Source organism: Bufo bufo, chromosome 1 (genome assembly GCF_905171765.1).
Source record: "Bufo bufo chromosome 1, aBufBuf1.1, whole genome shotgun sequence".
Classification (NCBI taxonomy): domain Eukaryota; kingdom Metazoa; phylum Chordata; class Amphibia; order Anura; family Bufonidae; genus Bufo; species Bufo bufo.
This window is the reverse complement of record NC_053389.1, coordinates 96,241,006-96,263,349: the sequence shown is the minus strand read 5'-3', so window position 1 is coordinate 96,263,349 and position 22,344 is coordinate 96,241,006. Positions and strand designations below refer to the sequence as shown.

The 22,344-nt window shown below is 40.4% G+C and overlaps 1 protein-coding gene across 3 annotated transcripts in view; it reads left to right on the top strand.

Annotated features, from left to right (window-relative positions):
* The window catches only part of AGRN (agrin), a 524,915-nt gene that overhangs the window by 409,081 nt on the left and 93,490 nt on the right, over positions 1–22,344 (top strand). For all 3 annotated transcript variants that reach the window (XM_040427048.1, XM_040427040.1, XM_040427053.1), the window contains 4 exons: positions 4,032–4,142; positions 8,740–8,904; positions 14,758–14,901; positions 16,849–16,973. In XM_040427048.1, coding sequence (XP_040282982.1) covers positions 4,032–4,142; positions 8,740–8,904; positions 14,758–14,901; positions 16,849–16,973 — 545 coding nt within the window. The remainder of the gene's footprint in view (positions 1–4,031; positions 4,143–8,739; positions 8,905–14,757; positions 14,902–16,848; positions 16,974–22,344) is intronic.

Below are 22,344 nucleotides of genomic sequence, written 5' to 3'. Positions count from 1 at the left end.
GGTTTCCAGTTTCTGGACAGCAAGCAGAGGTCTTGAAAGAGATGAGAAGCTGAAAAAAAGAGTTGCAGAACCTTTTTATCATACAGCGATTTAAGCTTTGGGCCTGATGCACATGACCATATTTTGTATATGTGTCCAATTCACATTTTTTACAGATCGCACATGGACCCATTTATTTCTATGGGTCTGCAAAAAAACTGATGTTATCAGTGTGCTGTCTGCATCCATATATCTGTTCCGCAAATTATAGAACATGTCCTATTCTTGTCCATATTGTGGACAAGAATAGTGATTTCTAGTAATGAGTCGGATTGCACACGGAAGGCATAAATACTTTGCAGATCTGTGGTTTGCAGACCACAATACAGACACGGCTGTGTGCATGAGGCCTTAGATAGACAGGAGCCGAAACCCTTATTATGGCAACAATTCATGTACAGAGCTTTAATGGGCAGTGAAATGTGTGTTAGTCCGTAAAATTACTGCTCTCGCTATGCCCATCTGACAGGAGTACTTTAAAGGCAGCATTTTATAGAGCAGGAGGAGCTGTGCAGATTTATATACTGTGTGTGTATAGATAGATACAAACCGGATTCCAAAAAAGTTGGGACACTAAACAAATTGTGAATAAAAACTGAATGCAATGATGTGGAAATGGCAAATGTCAATATTTTATTTGTAATAGAACGTAGATGACAGATCAAACATTTAATCCGAGTAAATGTATCATTTTAAAGGAAAAATACGTTGAATCCAATTTTCACGGTGTCAACAAATCCCCAAAAAGTTGGGACAAGTAGCAATAAGAGGCTGGAAAAAGTAAATATGAGCATAACGAAGAGCTGGAAGACAATTAACACTAATTAGGTCAATTGGCAACATGATTGGGTATAAAAAGAGCTTCTCAGAGTGGCAGTGTCTCTCAGAAGCCAAGATGGGTAGAGGATCACCAATTCCCACAATGTTGCGCAGAAAGATAGTGGAGCAATATCAGAAAGGTGTTACCCAGCGAAAAATTGCAAAGACTTTCGCATCTATCATCATCAACTGTGCATAACATCATCCGAAGATTCAGAGAATCTGGAACAATCTCTGTGCGTAAGGGTCAAGGCCGTAAAACCATACTGGATGCCCGTGATCTCCGGGCCCTTAAACGACACTGCACCACAAACAGGAATGCTACTGTAAAGGAAATCACAGAATGGGCTCAGGAATACTTCCAGAAACCATTGTCAGTGAACACAATCCACCGTGCCATCCGCCGTTGCCAGCTGAAACTCTACAGTGCAAAGAAGAAGCCATTTCTAAGCAAGATCCACAAGCTCAGGCGTTTTCACTGGGCCAGGGATCATTTAAAATGGAGTGTGGCAAAATGGAAGACTGTTCTGTGGTCAGACGAGTCACGATTCGAAGTTCTTTTTGGAAATCTGGGACGCCATGTCATCCGGACCAAAGAGGACAATGACAACCCAAGTTGTTATCAACGCTCAGTTTAGAAGCCTGCATCTCTGATGGTATGGGGTTGCATGAGTGCGTGTGGCATGGGCAGCTTGCATGTCTGGAAAGGCACCATCAATGCAGAAAAATATATTCAGGTTCTAGAACAACATATGCTCCCATCCAGACGTCATCTCTTTCAAGGAAGACCCTGCATTTTTCAACAAGATAATGCCAGACCACATTCTGCATCAATCACAACATCATGGCTGCGTAGGAGAAGGATCCGGGTACTGAAATGGCCAGTCTGCAGTCCAGATCTTTCACCTATAGAGAACATTTGGCGCATCATAAAGAGGAAGGTGCAACAAAGAAGGCCCAAGACGATTGAACAGTTAGAGGCCTGTATTAGACAAGAATGGGAGAGCATTCCTATTTCTAAACTTGAGAAACTGGTCTCCTCGGTCCCCAGACGTCTGTTGAGTGTTGTAAGAAGGGGAGATGCCACACAGTGGTGAAAATGGCCTTGTCCCAACTTTTTTGGGATTTGTTGACACCATGAAATTCTGATTCAACATATTTTTCCCCTAAAATGGTACATTTTCTCAGTTTAAACTTTTGTTCCGTGTTTTATGTTCTATTCTGAATAAAATATTAGAAGTTGGCACCTCCACATCATTGCATTCAGTTTTTATTCACGATTTGTATAGTGTCCCAACTTTTTTGGAATCCGGTTTGTAAATAGATATGGTAAAAGATCCTATATATGTTGTGTTATTGATTAAAAAAAAAAAATGCTCATTCTGGACTTAGGAGTTCAGTGGATGGTCCTATCAGTGATTGACAACTTTTTCTATATTCATATTTATACACTCAATCATTGTGAGACCACCCACTGGACTCCTAAGCCCAGAATGAGCAAGGATTTTAATCAATAAAATACAAGTTATACCGAAGATGTTCCATAAAAGTCTATAGCAATCTGCTCAGCTACTCCTGCTCTATAAAATGCTCTCTTCGGATTGCACTGTATTTTCCAAGTTGACTAGTTCTCTTTAATATTGTAATGTGTTATCAATGGTTCTGAGAATGGAGGACAATCAGCCCACCCCAAGAAACCAAATTGTATAATCTCACTCCTAATATCATCTTTTACAGTCTGAAAACCTATATTAATATACCGGTATTGGCAGTTACACATGGGGACCTCTTGTTGTCCCAATGCATTTCTCCTTGTGAAATCGATGGCGATCTCCCCTGGAATAATAGTCCCCTGATGAACCTTTCACAAGGGGAAATACGTTGGACAACGGGAGGTCCCCCATATAACTGACAATATTCTAATATTATTTTTTGTATTTCTTTTCTGTCACCTTGAGGTTTGGGTTTTTTTGTTGTAATATTTGCACTAACGGCACTAGATATAAGATACATGCAAACCAAGTCCAGCTGTATGGGCAACTATTGTGAGACTTTTATTGTCTCACTTTAATCTTTTGATTTATATCACCTATATTGAAGCAATTCTGGAGCATTTTCTTGGATTCAGTGGTTCCAGCTGTCAGAGTAGGGACACGGGGAATGATAACACTTAGTTGTCAATTTATTCTTACATTTCCAGATGGAGTAACAAAAAGGAGGGAAGGGGAAAAAACTGAATTCTCTGTGCAAAATTTTCTAAACTGCTGCCCTGTTATTTCATGTAGAATACAATCATTTACTAAAACCCCTCATAGTGGAGAGGTAATATTTATATCTTTCTAGATGTATTCCCATTTTTTTAAATTTTTTTTGTACTTTTACATAGTTTGAACCTTTCACCAGGCTTTTGCTGTTATGCAGCACCATCTTCTCCCGATCCTGCATACGTAATGACAATTCAGATGATTAAAGGCAATGATACGCCTCATTATTGTTACATCCTTCTGGTTAGGCTCGCATAAAGAATCTAACAAATTCATAATTTATATCTTAATGACCATGGTTCATATTCTTTTACACAATACATTTCAGGGTCTACCCCGTAGGACGGCTTGAACGGAAGCCGCCATTTTGTGTGCTCTCGTATGTAAGATTATAGCAATGAATATTTATGAAGCTGTGGCTCTTAGATAACTGATAGACTTTTGTTCTAATGTATACTGGTTCAGGCCACCAAGTGACTCCCGATGTGACAGGAGTAATTTAACCATCCCTATGTGACAGGAATCAAAGCTTACGTTATAATGAATCTTAAATAGATCTATATTTACTGAAGAGCTGATCTCTAATTCTCCACTTACATTGTACATTTGATGTGGATGTCTACTTCTATAATCAACCATATTTTCTGCTCTCACAATCACCTCAATCTCTTGCAGGGCATTTTGATTTAGTGAAATTGCAGCAGCTCCATCATTTTAATATGAAAATGTGCTTTGTGTATTTTGTTTTCACATCGCCATGTGTTATGCCAAGCATTCTGAGTTCTGTCACATAGATCTGCCACCGAGAGTGAAATGAGCCTTGAGAGCGGATTATTGCAAAGAAATGTAACTCCTGTGGTGCTTTCAACCCCAGTGCCCTTATCCCATCCCTTTTTTTGTTTTATACAGCTGCCTCCACCAGCGCTCCTCCTGTGGTCCCACATTGCAGTCACACGGTGTATGGATGCTGTCCTGACAATGTCACCGCTGCCCTTGGAGTTGGTCTGGCAGGATGCCCAAGTAAGAACAGCTTATTTTTGCCTTTATGATGTAGAAAGTGAAGTGCAAAGAGTGATCAACAATTCATGGATTTGTTCGTGTTAGCTTTTAATAATACAATAATTGAACACTCGATACTGATTCTAATGCAGTAATTAACATGGAAAATGGCACTTCTGTGTCCATCGATATAGTCTCTGAGGTCAGGTGTATACAGGAATATGTTTGTCCTATAGATTAACATTATTTAAAAGATATCATATATATCATAGATATTTAAACGAGACAGCAGGTCCCAGGATGACCATAGTCATGGTAAGTGGTGCTCAGCTCAAGGCAATAAGTCTTGGTCAGAATAGAATTTGCTCCTATCAAATTTACGCTCGATACTTCTTTCCTGCCAGTCGTTGTCACACAAGGACAGGAATTTAAGCTATACCTCAACCAAGAACCTAAAAAGTAAGGCTTAACACCTGATGTGAGTAAGTCATACTCATGGGAGTTAATGGGGTATTACAAGATTAGGATATTGATAGCTTATCCTCAGGATAAGTCATTAATACCAGACTGGTGGAGGTCCGACTCTTAACACCCCTGTCGATCAGCTGTTTGAAAGATCTGTCGCCTCATTTTGTCTACATGGTTCCTGCTCCACCCTAAATTCATTTGAGGCCAGTTGGCGCGAGGAAAGGAGTCATTACAGAGTAGGGTCCCGTCTAAAAGAGGTCACCTTTCTGTGGTGGATTGACGCAAAGGATTTTGATCAAAATATATTTGCTAAGTACCACATGCAGATTGTGTTGCATTGTGTTTGACTTTACATGGAGCTGTAGTAGCATTATTGTAGGGTATTGTGGCTTGATCCTATTCAAGTGAATGAGACAAAGCTGCAATATCCTGCAGCACCGCTGTTAAGGGTACTTTCATACTTGCGTAGATGGACCAATCTTAACATTGAAGAGGCTGCAGCACTTCCACAAGCAGCATGGCTTCTTCAAACAACTGACTGGCAGCGAAGCAGAGAGTGAGACCACCACCGATCTGATATTGATGGTGTGTCCTGAGGATGAACCAGCAGTACTGTTAAGCGGGAACAACTTCCTGTAACACAGTCATAGCCTTTGTCTGCTGCCATCACTAGGGGGAACTCATTGCATACAGACCTTTACAGCTGTATAAACCCATGAGCTATTAGCTCCCCCTAGTGGTGGCTGTAGGCAGAGATAATTTTATTGTTTAGCCCTTTGACTGTGTGAAGGAGAAGCAGGGGAATTAGATGTCAGCTGTGAAAAATGCAGAAATAAACCATATAAAGTTATACCTTTAAATTATTGGAACAATACAAATGTACATTCGGTGTTCCTTTCAGAAGGGTCACTTTGTGTATGCCCTGCCCATATCTTAGCCATAAAATGACCACTGTGATCATTGGTGACACTGCAGGGTGAAATGAATAAAAAATTTAGATATTTCGGCAGTGAGGGAACGAATTTTAACAGTGCCTTCCATGCCATAGGGAGGCACAGGGATTGATAAGGAAGCCCTAAGATGTTTGAACCCTGCAAAGCGAAACCTTTGATCCTTGCTCCCAGGATATACAGTGCTGCCCATAATTATTCATACCCCTGGCAAATTTTGACCTAAAGTTACTTTTATTCAACCAGCAAGTCATTTTTTGACGGAAAATGACATAGGTGTCTCCCAAAAGATAATAAGACTATGTACAAGAGGCATTATTGTGGGGGGGGACATTTCTCAGCTTTTATTTACATTTGAGCAAAAAGTGTCCAGTCCAAAATTATTCATACCCTTCACAAACTGTCACAGTCTGTGGAAAAATCTAAAGTTCTATACCATTCCAAATAGTCCAAGCTGTTCTAAAGCATCCTAATTACCCTGATTAATTGGGAACAGCTGTTTTAATCAACTCAACAGGTGAAAAACAGCAGCTCTCTGCAGTTGGCTTGTGGACAGTCATGGCTAAGACAAAGGAGCTCAGTGAGGACCTGCGGCTGCGCATTGTGGCTGCTCACAAGTCAGGAAAGGGCTACAAGGCCATTTCTAAATGTTTTCAAGTTCCAATGGCTACAGTGCAAAGTATTATAAAAAAAATACAAGATGTTCTGCACTTTGGAAAATCTCAGAGGATGTGGTCGGAAGCCAAAAGTGACACCTGTGCTGGCCAGGAGGATAGTTAGAGAGGTGAAAAAGAATCCAAGGATCACCACCAAGGTCATCCTGGTGAATCTGGGCTCTGCTGGTGGCAATGTCTCAAGGCAGACAATCCAACGGACACTGCACACTGCTGGGTTCCACGGATGCAGACCAAGGAGGACGCTACTTCTCCAGATAAGGCACACAAAAGCTCGCTTGGCCTTTGCAAAAGCTCATCTGGACAAAGAAGAAGACTCCTGGTCTTCTGTGTTATGGTCAGATGAAACAAATGATTTTTCCTTCATTTGGCGTAAAAAAGGAGAAGCCTTCAACCCAAAGAACACCATCCCCACTGTGGTGGGAACCTAATGCTTTGGGGGGGGAGGGTTTCAGCCAATGGACCAGGGAACCTAATCACAGTAAACGGCAACATGAAAAAAGAGCAATGCATGAGGATTCTCAACGACAACATCAGGCAGAGAAATTTGGCCTTGGGCACCAGTGGACATTTCAGCATGACAATGACCCAAAACACACAGCAAAAGTGGTGAGGAAATGGTTAGCAGACAACAACATTAACGTTTTGGAGTGGCCCAGCCAGAGTCCAGACTTGAATCCAATTGAGAAGATCAGGGTAATGGCAAGAAGACCCTCCAACCTGAAAGATTTGGAGCTCATTGCTAAAGATAAATGGGCAAAAATACCTGTGGAGACATGCAAAAAGCTGGTCTGCAATTATAGGAAGCGTTTGATTGCTGTAATAGCCAATAAAGGCTTTTCTAATAATAAACAGCGGGGGGCAGACCAATAGTAAAGTGAAGGAGTGCAGGCCTGGTATAGAAAAAAGCATAAGCTAAACTAAGAGAAAGAAATACCAAATACAGCCGCACCTCCAAAAATCAATGATAATTTATTGAAGACACAAATTTTGGTTTTAAATTTTGTGTCTTCAATAAATTATCATTGATTTTTGGAGGTGCGGCTGTATTTGGTATTTCTTTCTCTTAGTTTAGCCAATAAAGGCTTTTCTATTGATTATTGAGAAGGGTATGAATAATTTTGGACTGGACACTTTTTGCTCAAATGTAAATAAAAGCTGAGAAATGTTTTTTTTTTCACAATAATGCCTCTTGTACATCGTCTTATTATCTTTTGGGAGACACCTTTGTCATTTCCCGTCAAAAAATTACTTGCTGGTTGAATAAAAGTAACTTTAAGTCAAAATTTGCCAGGGGTATGAATAATTATGGGCAGCACTGTATAGTCTGATGAATGGGTGGGAGATCTTGTGTATAAAGAAGATGTGTAGAGTCCCCCTCATGTTCCTGCAAAAAGAAAAGTCACTATATAATGAAAAATAATGATCTGTGCCATACAACCCTCACCCCCAGCAGTACTCTGTAAATGTCAACCAATGTAGGTAGCACCTGTTAGTAAGACAGCTGCTATCTCGTCCGTCCCTGCATTTGGACAGAAAGCTATATAGCAAGCTTAATCCATCTACTTCTCCATCTTCTTGGAGACGGTGCACATTGCTGGCTGTGAATGGAGATGCACACTTGCTCTCTAACCTGTTTCCAGCAGACGACTGAAGATTAATTCACACCTTCCAAAGTCACAGCGAATCCAAGAAATTCCTTTTGCCGTTTCTGTTTTTTTTCCTTTCCTTTCGCCACACCTTTACAGATGGAGATTGCTGCATCCCCTGCCAGCTGTTCCAGTCCCGTGTTGTCATGTTGTCACCTGCTATGATGCTCCGCATAGTTATTAATAGCTGCGATCTAAATGCAGAAAAATACACAGTGACATATTGCTCATCGTGTCGTCAGCTTAGCCTCCAACTGATTAACCCTTTCTTCGTGGCAAGGGTTTCACGCCTGCTATGAATCATGGGCGGTGGTTGTGAGTAGTCATCACTTGTAGGTGATAACATTTCGAGGTTTAGCTGGCAGGTTGCTCATTGACTAAATCACTGACTGTGATAAATAACCAGCATAACGAAGTAGAAGCAGGAGGGTAAATTACAGTTTATTATTGTCGCGAGTTGACGTCTTTTCCTCTTGTGATTTTCCTGGCATTTAACACAATTGGGCGCAGTGTAAACAGTCATGATCAGCGATATTTCCCAAAGATAATTGCAGAGGATATATCATAGCTAATAAATCTCTGGCCGGGAATGGACAAGGTTAAATAATGCGTTACGAGTAGATCCCTGATGTGGTGTCAGAAGGAGCTCTTCACCGCAGGGACTCGTGACCTGTCCCTCGCACAATGACACACCGGCAGTGGAGAATGCCATATGGAACTACTTAAAAGATTTAATGTCTCACTACATAGAGCATAACTTTATGCGTCCTCTTACCTTTCCCTGCCAGCTGGATTTTCAGTATGGCAGTGAAATGGATAATTAAAATGACATAATGCCTTACAGGTCATTGACACAGATTCATTCTGCTTTTCCCAGGCAGCTGCCAGTGTAACGTGCACGGATCCTATGGGGGTACGTGTGATCCTACCACCGGCCAGTGCTCCTGTAAACCTGGTGTAGGTGGACTGAAGTGTGACCGCTGTGAGCCTGGCTTCTGGAATTTCCGAGGGATCGTGACCGATAAGAAAAGCGGCTGTACACGTGAGTGTAACCTAAAACAACAGAAGGCGTAAACTGGATGATGAAAGAATTCTAGATCTGCACTTATAATATTGGTTTCCTAAAATTAATATCACAAGATAAATATATCAGAACAGTGCATGTTATGCAAGGTGATTAGTAAATGTGGTTAGATTAGAGTTCCCGAGACTACTCCTGTGCGTCGTCATTCCTTTGTTATGCCTCCAGGAAATGTTTGAATAAACCGACATGCAGGAGTTACCATTCCCCTTGTCAAGGTGCTGTGTACCTATACAATCTGGCATTGGCTGCACTGATTGGACAATGTCAGACTATACAGGGACACCCCCCCCCCCCCCCCCAATCTGGGACAACCCAGCTGTCAATTTATTTGATTTCATAACAGAGGAACAGCAGCACACACAGTTATAGGAATATATGCTACAGAATTGTTATTTCTTAAAGAATACTAATATTAATATAGTATATAAGGCCGAAAAAAAACATTTGTCCATCCAGTTCGGCCTGTCATCCTGCAAGTTGATCCAGAGGAAGGCAAAAAAAAACTGTGAGGTAGAAGCCAATTTTCCTCACTGTAGGGAAATAAAAAATTCTATCCCGACTCCATTCAGTCAATCAGATAACTCTCTGGATCAACGACCCCTCTCTAGTAGCTATAGCCTGTAATATTATTAGACTCCAGAAATACATCCAGGCCCCTCCTGAATTCCTTTATTGTACTCACCATCACCACCTCCTCAGGCAGTGAGTTCCATAGTCTCACTGCTCTTACCGTAAAGAATCCTCTTCTATGTTTGTACTTTAAGTAGGCCGTCCCTACTAAAACAGATTGTTAAAATTGGCAGGTCCTCTTTAAAGGGAGTTTCTGGGAATCCTATATTGAGGACCTGTCCTCAGAGTAGGTCATTAATATCTGATCTGTGGGGGTCTGATACCGATCACCGGTTGGAGGAGGCTGAGATGCTGCGGTAAGCGCTTCAGCCTCCTCGCGGCTTTCCAAGCACAGCACCATACATTAAGTAGCTGTGCTTGATATTGCAGTATCACTGTTAACAGCAGCACAGAGTATTTTAGACAGTGCATCCACGTTACTAATGATAACAATGCATTATAATGATGCCAGGCCTGTCCTATCCTAGGCTTGCCAATATTGTGTAATTACTAGAATAATTCACCCATATTCCTGCTGTTACAATGTATGGTATGCCTAAGCCGCATTCAAGGCATTGCACCCAGCCAGCCAGTATCCTATTTTGCACTGATGAGGGGCAAGCACGCCAAAACAGCTGTCTAGGCATGGATATCTGATTTGGCTATATTCCCTTGTCGAATACCAAAGCTTAATAAAACATCAAATTTTGACTTACAGGGAGTCACTTCCACTAGGTGGAACTAATGAGATGGTTCTCTTCCTTGGGAGATACCCTTTGCATATTCTTTTCCCATAGACCATTGCCAATAAGTCTCCATTCCATAGACTACTTTCAGTAAGCCTCCACACAGGACTGATCTCTTTAAGGAGATCCAGCTCCCTGCCTAAACTATATAATGTATGGTACCAACATTATGTTAGTGAATTGCTATTTAAGCAATTCTCTAAGAGGCTAAGCATGGTAGTTGCTCTGGAAAAGCTAGCTGCACATTTATTTCCGAATCCAGGTGTTTATAACATATGTGAAAACAAGATTAATGGAACTTTTTCTTTTGATAAAACCAAACAGCGACCCAGTATTATACAATGAACTACCCATTACAGCAGCAGAATACATTGTGTTTAAGTTTCACAGTAACAGCAATGTTTGGACTCAGCAAAACATTTTGGGATAGATTTCAAGAACGTGTGATTCCCACCGGATCGTGAGAGCCTGAGGCAAGGATTGATTCAGGCATATAAAGCTGAAGGCATAATACTAAATTTCACAATGAAGAGCCGGCCTAGGTTTGATGGATGACTGCATGGGGCATTCACCAGCTCAGGCACCAGTAATACCATAAGGGGGCATCTGCACATCTGGCATCAAGTTATATAAAGACGGTGCTTCCTTGTTGTCTGAAGATTCAAGTGAAAAAATTGCAGTGCAATAGACACTGGCCTTGTGGAGCTGCTACACTGTCCAGCAAAGCCTTGTGGGTCATAGCGACCCTACGGGCAGCCACTTGTCAGTTGTGTAATGGAAGCCAAGAGTCTGTCAGTCTGGCAGCATGACAGGAGTAATGAGCCAGGTAGAGGGAATCACAAGACCTGCAGGCAAGGAGATAGCGGAGTGGTGACCACTTATCTGAATAACATACTTGTCATTACAGCCTTCAGTTTATTTAACCAATGCCAGTGTAAAGGCTGGTAAAGCCATTATTACTTATCAAACACACAGCAGGCCTCTTACAGTAAAAGTGCATTGCATCCAATAGCTTGCAGGTTCTTTATATTGTCTATGGAGACATTGCAACCTAAATGACTTGGGCTACTTTCACATATGCACTTTGTATTCCAGTTTTGAGATCCGGCAGTGGATCTCAAAACCAGAGCAAAACGCTTCTATTTTGTCCCCATGCATTGGGGACAAAACAAATCCGGATGCGTCAAGATGCATTCCGTTCCAGTTTGTTCCATTTTGTGACCGGACACAAAACCACTGCAAACCGCATCTGGCACTAAAAACAATGTAAGTCAATGATGCTGGATCCTTTTTTTTAGAATCCTAAAAAAAAAAACTGATTCTGATACCATTGACTTACATTTGTTTTTTGGTGACGGATCCGGTTTGTGCAGTTCCGATTTAATACAGCCACATCCGAATGGAATGGATGCATCCTGATATATTAAATCAAATTGAAGCTTTTTGCTCCAGTTTTGAGATCCTCTGCCGGATCTCAAAACAGGAATTCAAAGCGCAGATGTTAAAGTAGCCTTAAGGTTAATGGCTAACTATAGAACATGTCTTACCAGATATATCAGCAATAAGTGTATGCAGTTCGGCCAAGTATTTTATTTAAAAAAGTGAGGAACCTCAGGCAGTGTAGGTAGAAAAGAGTCCAGTTGATCTATGTACAGTCGTGGCCAAAAGTTTTGAGAATTACGTAAATAATGGAAATTGGAAAAGTTGCTGCTTAAGTTTTTATAATATCAATTTGCATATACTCCAGAATGTTATGAAGAGTGATCAGATGAATTGCATAGTCCTTCTTTGCCATGAAAATTAACTTAATCCCAAAAAAACCTTTCCACTGCATTTCATTGCTGTTATTAAAGGACCTGCTGAGATCATTTCAGTAATCGTCTTGTTAACTCAGGTGAGAATGTTGACGAGCACAAGGCTGGAGATCATTATGTCAGGCTGATTGGGTTAAAATGGCAGACTTGACATGTTAAAAGGAGGGTGATGCTAGAAATCATTGTTCTTCCATTGTTAACCATGGTGACCTGCAAAGAAACGCGTGCAGCCATCAACGCGTGCATCGATCATAAAAATGGCTTCACAGGCAAGGATATTGTGACTACTAAGATTGCACCTCAATCAACAATTTATAGGATCATCAAGAACTTCAAGGAAAGAGGTTTAATTCTTGTTAAGAAGGCTTCAGGGCGTACAAGAAAGTCCAGCAAGCGCCAGGATCATCTCCTAAAGAGGATTGAGCTGCGGGATCGGAGTGCCACCAGTGCAGAGCTTGCTCAGGAATGGCAGCAGACAGGTGTGAACGCATCTGCACGCACAGTGAGGCGAAGACTTTTGGAAGATGGCCTGGTGTCAAGAAGGGCAGCAAAGAAGCCACTTCTCCCCCCAAAAAAAATCAGGGACAGATTGATCTTCTGCAGAAAGTATGGTGAATGGACTTCTGAGGACTGGGGCAAAGTCATATTCTCCGATGAAGCCTCTTTCCGATTGTTTGGGGCATCTGGAAAAAGGCTTGTCCGGAGAAGAAAAGGTGAGCGCTACCATCAGTCCTGTGTCATGCCAACAGTAAAGCATCCTGAGACCATTCATGTGTGGGGTTGCTTCTCATCCAAGGGAGTGGGCTCACAATTTTGCCCCAAAACACAGCCATGAATAAAGAATGGTACCAAAACACCCTCCAACAGCAACTTCTTCCAACAATCCAACAACAGTTTGGTGAAGAACAATGCATTTTTCAGCACGATGGAGCACTGTGCCATAAGGCAAAAGTGATAACTAAGTGGCTCGGGGACCAAAACGTTGACATTTTGGGTCCATGGCCTGGAAACTCCCCAGATCTTAATCCCATTGAGAACTTGTGGTCAATCCTCAAGAGGCAGGTGGACAAACAAAAACCCACTAATTCTGACAAACTCCAAGAAGTGATTATGAAAGAATGGGTTGCTATCAGTCAGGAATTGGCCCAGAAGTTGATCGAGAGCATGCCCAGTCGAATTGCAGAGGTCCTGAAAAAGAAGGGCCAAATACTGACTCTTTGCATAAATGTCATATAATTGTCGATAAAAGCCTTTGAAACGTATGAAGTGCGTGTAATTATATTTCACTACATCACAGAAACAACTGATACAAAGATCTAAAAGTAGTTTAGCAGCAAACTTTGTGAAAACTAATATTTTTGTCATTCTCAAAACTTTTGGCCACGACTGTATACATGCTGCTTTAATATACTGTAGGCTTCATGGAGATGACAGGAAAGAGAAGATGTGCTTCATGAATGGGCACCATATGAGGGAAAGAATACAAATTAGTTTTTCATTTTGCCCATCAAACAGGATATGTTCTAGATTCTAAACCAGTGTTTAGCCCCTTGACATTAGTAACATAGTACAGAAGGCCGAAAAAAGACATTTGTCCATCCAGTTCGTCCTGTTATCCTGCAAGTTGATCCAGAGGAAGGCAAAAAAAAAACTGTGAGGTAGAAGACAATTTTCCCCACTTTAGGGAAATAAAAAATTCCTTCCCGACTCCAATCAGGCAATCAGACTAACTCTCTGGATCAACGACCCCTCTCTAGTAGCTATAGCCTGTAATATTATTACGCTCCAAAAATACATCCAGGCCCCTCTTAAATTCCATCACCACCTCCTCAGGCAGAGAGTTCCATAGTCTCACTGCTCTTACCGTAAATAATCCTCTTCTATGTTTGTGTACAAACCTTCTTTCCTCCAGACACAGAGGATGTCCCCTCGTCACCGTCACAGTCCTGGGGATAAATAGATGATGGGAGAGATCTCTGTACTGACCCCTGATATATTTATACATATTAATTAGATCTCCCCTCAGTCGTCTTTTTTCTAAAGTGAATAACCCTAATTTTGATAATCTTTCAGGGTACTGTTGTTACCCCATTCCAGTTATTACTTTAGTTGCCCTCCTCTGGACTCTCTCCAGCTCTGCTATGTCTGCCTTGTTTTAGAGACCAAGTATTAACCACACTCTGGATTCCCTCTAGCTATAGAAAGGTTGCAATACATTAGATATGTTTTTTTAACCCTACAGAACATAAGACTTAGGGCTCATGCACAGGGCCGTATGTATTTTGCAATCCGCAAAACACAGATCTGCAAAAAATACAGATGACGTCCGTGTGCTTTCCAGATTTTGTGCACCGGAACAGCTGGCCCCTAATAGAACAGTACTATCCTTGTCTGTAATGCGGACAATAATAGGACATACGGACATACGGAAACGGAATGCACACGGAGTAACTTCCTTTTTTTTGTGGACCCATTGAAATGAATAGTTCCGCATATGGTCCGCAAAAAAAATGGAACGGACATGGAAAGAAAATATGTTGTGCATATATATATATATATATATATATATACGTGTGCATGAACCCTTACAGTATAGAGGGCTCTTGAGAAAGTAATCACCATGGTTTGCTTACATTTTACAGCATGTAATTGTGATCCGGTGGGAGCTGTTCGTGATGACTGTGAGCAGATGACAGGACTTTGCTCATGTAAGACGGGAATCTCTGGCTTGAAGTGCAGTCAGTGCCCAGATGGACGCAAACCTGGCCTGAATGGCTGTGAGAAAGGTAAGGATGTCTGGACAGCTATGGATGTACCGAGGAGCAGATTTACTAATAAAAATTTAGCTTGAATTCTGGAGGCCATGCTGTGGACCACATTTATTCAGCTTTTTGTTATTTATTTTTTAAAGGGGGAGATTTATCAAAACTGGTGTAAAGGAAAACTGGTTTAGTTGCCCATAGCAACCAATCAGATTCCACCTTTCATTTTTCAGAGCTCTTTTGGAAAATGAAAGGTGAAATCTGATTGGTTGCTATGGGCAACTAAGCCAGTTTTCTTTTACACAAATTTTGATAAATCTTCCCCATATTATGCCTTCTACAATGGGACATGGCTTAGAAGAAAAGGTGGCATGTCTTAGCAGAAGGGGCATATGAATTGAATTGCACCACGTTGCACCAAAATTTGGGTGAAATACATTGCTCTAAAGTATGATGACAAAGAGATAGCATAAAGTTAGATAAAAGTGTCTAAAGAGGCACCAACTTTATAAATAGGGTTTAGCGAATCAATCTTCGGATCATAGATCAGAAGTCGATTCCTTAAAAAAAATGCGTTTGTAATGCTGTTTCCATACAGCATTTAAATGTATGTGCTCTATGTAGGAAAACATTTGTCTCACGGAAGTTGCGCAAGACTTTGGTAAATGATTTCTGTATTCCTATCTGCGTATTTAAAAACAATTTAAATTAGGAGTCCGAAGTCGGATTCGGTACTGGCGGGTACCTCGGTACCAGAGCCGACTTCGGATTCCTATTTTAAAATATTTTTAAATACGCAGATAGGAATACAGAAATCATTTACGGTACTGATGTCACGCACAACTTCAGCCGAGACAAAGTTTCCCTACACGGAACACATACATTTTAATGCTGTTCATGGAAAAAGCATTACAAACAAGGTTTTTTAATAAATCGACTTCGGATATATGATCCGAAGCTCGAGTCACTAAACCCTATTTATAATATACCGTGAGCCACTGTGATGAATTTTGTGCCTCTAGTTCTAAGCTATCTAAATTGCAAAGAATATTAATAAATCCATCCTAAAGTGTATGACTGCCATGATCGAAGAGGTTTTTAATATTTTTGGTACTTGTGAAGTATGTCCATACCTAAGATGACTGCTGGCAACATGGATCCTAGTATTGACCATTATATAAAGTATCCTTACAAAGTTGAGAAAAGGCCGTATTTATGTGCTGTGTCACACTTGCGCTGGCAGGTGAAGCACAAACCTCTCCAGATTTTGTATTGAGCGCTGGCACAATCAATAATAATTTACCTTCTTCAGTGACTACAGCAGAATGAAAACAGATTGCAGCAAGCATGGAAACACAACAAAATGAAAGCTGACAACATTTTACAATTGATCGCCCAACGTAGGCAGCTCATTACCCTGATCTTATGTCGATATCCACAGGGAAGAGTCTCTCATCTTTAGTCATATTTGAAGGAATACAATCCATGGGAATTAACGTGGTCGCGTTCCTTCTTATTTTGCATAAATAAAATATTGCACGTAATGGATTTTTATCATGGCAGAGTTGATCTAATTATCTCTTGTACTGTTTAAAGAAATTACAGTATAGATATGTTTAGGGAAGGGGAGAAACTATGTTCCTTTTTAGTGGGCCCCTTCCCAACCAGCCCGGTTGTGAATTTGAGCATCATGCATTGACCGTGGGGCCAAATAGTCAGTGTTCTTTATCTTTTGTCTATGGTTAAGTGAATATAGCAATCCATCCAGTCTGTTGCTTTAAGGGTAATTCATAGGAATTCTGACTAAAGGCTACCATCTAGAACTAGCCATATTGTGTAATAGTCCCTATCTGTGAACTATATTATGAACCCATGCTTGTCTAATACTCTTGTAAATAGCTTACATTTGACAAACATAATGTGAAATCCAAAATAATTGCAAAATCATTTTCTATTTTTTTTCTTGTCCAGATCCATTAGCTCCTAAATCTTGCAATGATATTCATTGTCAGTTTGGGGCAACCTGTGTGGTGGTTGGAGGTACTGCCCATTGTGAGTGTCCGTCACCATTGTGCTCAGAATTTAATCTAACTAAGGTAAGCAGCAGACCAATTTACTTATAGTCATTCATATTTGAGTCAGGATTTTGAACATAAAGGTGGCTGTATACATTAGTTTAAAGTTGACCAAAATGGATGATTTCAAACAAATGGAATGTTCTTCGGTTTAAATTTGACAAGGAATTATTGTTTTTGCCGACTGATGATAGACCATTATTGTTTGAGAAGAATTTGGTTGTGTTTAATATTTTCGTTGGATAATCGGATGAAAGATCTTTTGTTAAAAGAAAGGTCGTTTGTGAATGAAAGTTCCCAGAAAAAATCTTTCGTCCATCACCCGGTTTCATTGAATGTGTATAGGCAATTTGAACAACTGTAATGGCCATTATGGACTAAAATGTGTATAGCCGTGTCTGTAAGAAGAACGTTCACCAGATGTTTTAAGGTGACCATATACATCAGACAAAAGTAGGTTAATGGTTGAACAGCCGGTGAACACATAATCATCTGGTGAACAATCTGGTTTCACAGGTAAAAGTAGTTAAAATAATTGTTTGTCATTAAATTTCACTCAACACATAAATGTTTTGGTTGAAATCTTCCTTTTACTCAACCTTAAGGTGCAACCTACACAAAAAAACTAATAGCCTCCATACAAAATAAATATCAAAGTCTTTATTAAATACACAATAAGTACATATTAAAACATGGAAACAATAAGCAGCAAGTGAGACCCCCCCAAATGAGGATCCTGAGGGGGCTGCAGAGACGGCCAGCCACAACAAATGGAACAACTTAACAACAACAAAAAAAGACACTACCACTTAGGATTGCCCCTTGTGCACATTAAATTGCAAAGGGAAGAACCCCCCCCCCCCCCCCCCCACACACACACACACACCTTAAATGCAGGATAAAAGAAGGGCAAAGTGGTATAACAAGAAATAATGGTACCATGTGTAGCACGCCGACCCTGCAGCCGCCTCCTCCCAACGCCGTTTCGCCTCACAGGCTTCTTCCGGGGATGTGGCCATACACATTAGTCTAAAGTCAATCAAAAAGGACAATTTTAAACAAAATGAACATTCGCTGGTTGAAATTTAATGATGAATGATTGTTTTAGCTGACCGATAATATTTGATTGTTGTTTGACAAGAAGTCAGACATATTTAATATTTTTGTCCGATAGTCAGACAAAAGAGCCTTCTTGGAAAGAACATCTTTCGTCCATTTTCCAGTTTCACTGAAGTGTATGGGCAGTTTGAACAACTGTAACGGCCAATATGGACTAAAATGTGTACGGCCGTGTCTGCAAAAAGAATGTTTACTAGATGATTGTTTGTTCAACCACCAACCAACTTCTATCTAATTTGTATTGTCACCTTAAGACTAAAAGAGATGGTCATCTTTAACCTCTTCACGACCGCAATCTGTATATATACGTGATAGCTGCACATACCCCGTGCAGCTATCACGTGTATAGACTTCAAGCCAGCTCTTTAATCCAAGCGCTGCAAAGCGCTTGGATTAAAGCTTCTGCCCGAGCCCTGCTGCTGTCACGGACAGCATACAGTCTAGTAATGCCAGCAAGGGGCCAATCAGAGTGGCCCCTTGCCGGCAATCGATCCGATTGGTTAGTCTGTGCAGACTAACCAATCGGATCGCGGCAGTGTTAAAATGCCGGTTTCAGGCTCTGATCTGCGCTCTGCAGATCACAGCCTGAAATCGGTAATGTGTCCTGAAGCCCCCGATCTGTGCCCCCTTCTTGTCCTTCTTCTATTACCCTGCCCCCGATGCGGTCCGCCTCCTCCTGCCCCGATCTGTAATAAATAAAATGCTGCCCCCTGCCCCCGATGCGGTCCGCCTCCTCCTGCCCCGATCTGTAATAAATAAAATGCTGCCCCCTGCCCCCGATGCGTCCGCCCCCTCCTGCCCCGATCTGTTATAAGTAAAATGCTGCCCCCGATGCGGTCCCCCTTCTGTGTGTGATGGCGGCGGCTCCATTCCTGAGCCGCCGCCATCAGCAGCGTGTGTCAGCTCTATGCTGACACTACTGTAACCGCATAGATGCCGCAGTAGCGGCATCCATGGGGTTAATAGAGGGAGGGGGCTCCCTCTCTCTCAACCATCAGGGCTGCTGCGATCGCAGCGCCCGATGGTTGCCATGGCAACCGGACGCTTTGCAAAGGCGTCCGGTTGCCATGGCATAGGCGTCCGGTGCTGCCACCTACAGGCATCTGATTGTATTATACTTTGCAATGCAAAAGCATTGCAAAGTATAGTACAACCATCAGCCCCACTGGATCTTCAAGATCCAAGAGGGAACTGATAAAAAAAATTTTTTGAAAATAATAAAAGTAAAAATAAAATAAATAAAAATGTAAAAAAAAAAAATCCTTTTCCTATAAAAACAAAACAAAAAAAATAACAAAAACCACACATATTAGGTGTCACCGCGTCCGTAGCGACCATCTCTATAAATATATCACATCATCAACCCCGTCCAATAAACACCATAAAAAATAAAAACGGTGTAAAAAAATAAGCCATTTTTGTCACCTTACATCACAAAAAGTGCAACAGCAAGCGATCAAAAAAGGCGTATATACCCCAAAATAGTACCAATCAAACCGTTACCTCATCCCGCAAAAAAAGCCCATATTTAAGACAATCGCCCAAAAAATTAAAAAGCTATGGCTTTCAGACTATAGAGACACTAAAACATCATTTTTTTGGTTTCAGAAATGCTATTATTGTGTAAAACTTAAATAAATAAGAAAAAGTATACATATTGGGTATTGCCACGTCCGTAACGATCTGCTCTATAAAACTGTCACATGACCTAACCCCTCAGATGAACGCTGTAAAAAAAAAAAAAAAAAAAGGTTCCAAAACAGCCAATTTTTTGGCCACCTTGTCCCATAAAGTGTAATAATGAATGATCAAAAAATCCTATGTACCCAAAAATGGTACCAATAAAAACCTCAACTCTTTCTTCAAAAAATGAGCCCCTGCACAAGACAATCGGTAGAAAAATAAAAAACATATGGCGTTCAGAAAACCAATCCGGCAAAATCTGCCTTCCAAAAACCATACGGTGTTCCTTTCCTTCTGCGCCCTGCCGTGCGCCCTTACATCAGTTTACGACCACATGTTGGGTGTTTCTGTAAACCGCAGAATCAGAGTAAAAAATATTGAGTTTTGTTTGGCTGTTAATTCTTAATGTGTTAAAGAAAAAAATGTAATAAAATAGAAAATCTGCTAAAAAAGTGAAATTTAGAAATTTCCTCTCCATTTTCCTTTAATTCTTGTGGAACACCTAAAGGGTTAATAACGTTTGTAAAATTGGTTTTAAGTAACTTGAGGGGTCTAGTTTCTACAATGGGGTCATTTATGGGGGTATCCACTATGTAGGCCCCACAAAGTGACTTCAGACCTGAACTAGTCCTTATAAAGTGGGTTTTGGAAATTTTCTTAAAAATTTTAAGAATTGCTTCTAAACTTCTAAGCCTTGTAACGTCCTAAAAAAATGTAATAACATTTCCAAAATGATGCCAACATAAAGTAGACATATGGGGAATGTTATGTAATAAATATTTTATGAGGTATCACTTTCTGTTTTAGAAGCAGAGAAATTGAAATTTAGAAAATTGCTAATTTTTATTTATTTTTGGTAAATTTGGGATTTTTTCATAAATAAAGGTGATATATATTGACTCAAATTTATGACTGTCATGAAGTACAATGTGTCACGAGAAAACAATTTCAGAATGGCGTGGATAAGTAAAAGTGTTCCAAAGCTATTACCACTTAAAGTGACGCATGTCAGATTTGTAAATTTTGACCTGGACACTGGGGCATCAATGACCTTTGGTCATGAAAGGGTTAAGATAATTTTACAAGTTGACAGAGATTTAGTGATTAGAACAGTGATCCCCACCCTTATTATCATGGAAAAATCACAAAAATGTTTGTTAGTTTCTAGGACCTCCTATTTCTGTATCAAAAATAGCTTGCAATGGGAGGGGGAGGATTAAGCAATTTCTGTCCAGCATTATATACTGGCCCATAGCTGCTGTAACAAGTGTCATTGAGCAGCATGGAAATAGCCCATCACCATTGTCTAAAGTGACAGATCTACCTGCAGCTCTCTTATGGGCAATTCCTGGGAATTCTGGATGAGAAACACTGGTTTGCAGCAATAATCCTTGTATCTATAGTGATAATAAATTTGACAAATGTTCTGAAATTGAAAAAAAAGTATATATATTGGATTGTTAATTCAGTGAGAACTCTTATGTCTAGGTCTACCTCAATAACGTTAATGCTAGTTCTGAAGACAGATTTGATGCTTTCTATGTAGATATGAAGTCCCTTTATAGAAAACCAATTATGTTGTAAGGCAGATGGATTATACGGTTATGTTCGGACCCTCACTTAACTGTACATGTGAAATGCCTACAGTAGCAAATTTTATGTTTGCTTTCCATTTTCAAAAATGTTAGGTCTAAGGCCTTCATTCATTGTCTGCCTAAGCCTGGAAATCCCCTGCATTGCTGAATCCAGATGGACGCACAGGGGAAGCCTACCAATTTCACAGACTGATCATGACAACAAAGAAACACTTGACCTACATACAGAGCACATCAATACAGAAAACACCCAGTGTGAGGACATATCCAGTGTAGAAAAACATACAGGCCCTGTTTGCTTATAATTACATGAATATTTTATTCCTCTGGTTGACCTTGGCTCTGCATGGATTTAATGATTAATTTCCTTACTGCTAAATATATATATATATATATAAAAAATGGAAAAAAGGGCAGCACTCCACTGGATAAAAATAAAATAAACTTTATTTACCCATAGGCAACAGCGACGTTTCGGCTCATACACAGGAGCCTTCCTCACTGCTTGAGGAAGGCTCCTGTGTATGAGCCGAAACGTCGCTGTTGCCTATGGGTAAATAAAGTTTATTTTATTTTTATCCAGTGGAGTGCTGCCCTTTTTTCCATTTTTTGTGTTTGTTGGATTGGCTTATATCCACATCTGGGCCTGTGCACCCTTTCCTTCCAACTTCATTGTGACGGTGCTGCCATTCCCTTTTTTTCTTTTATATATATATATATATATATATATACAGTTAGGTCCATATATATTTGGACACTGACACAAATTTTGTTTTTATTACCTGTTTACTAAAACATATTCAAGTTATAGTTATATATTGGACATGGACATAAAATCCAGACTTTTAGCTTTCATATGAGGATATCCACATTAAAATTGGATGAAGGGTTTAGGAGTTTCAGCTCCTTTATATGTGGCAAACAGTTTTTAAAGGGACCAAAAGTAATTGGACAATTGACTCAAAAGCTGTTTCATGAGCAATTCCTTCATTATT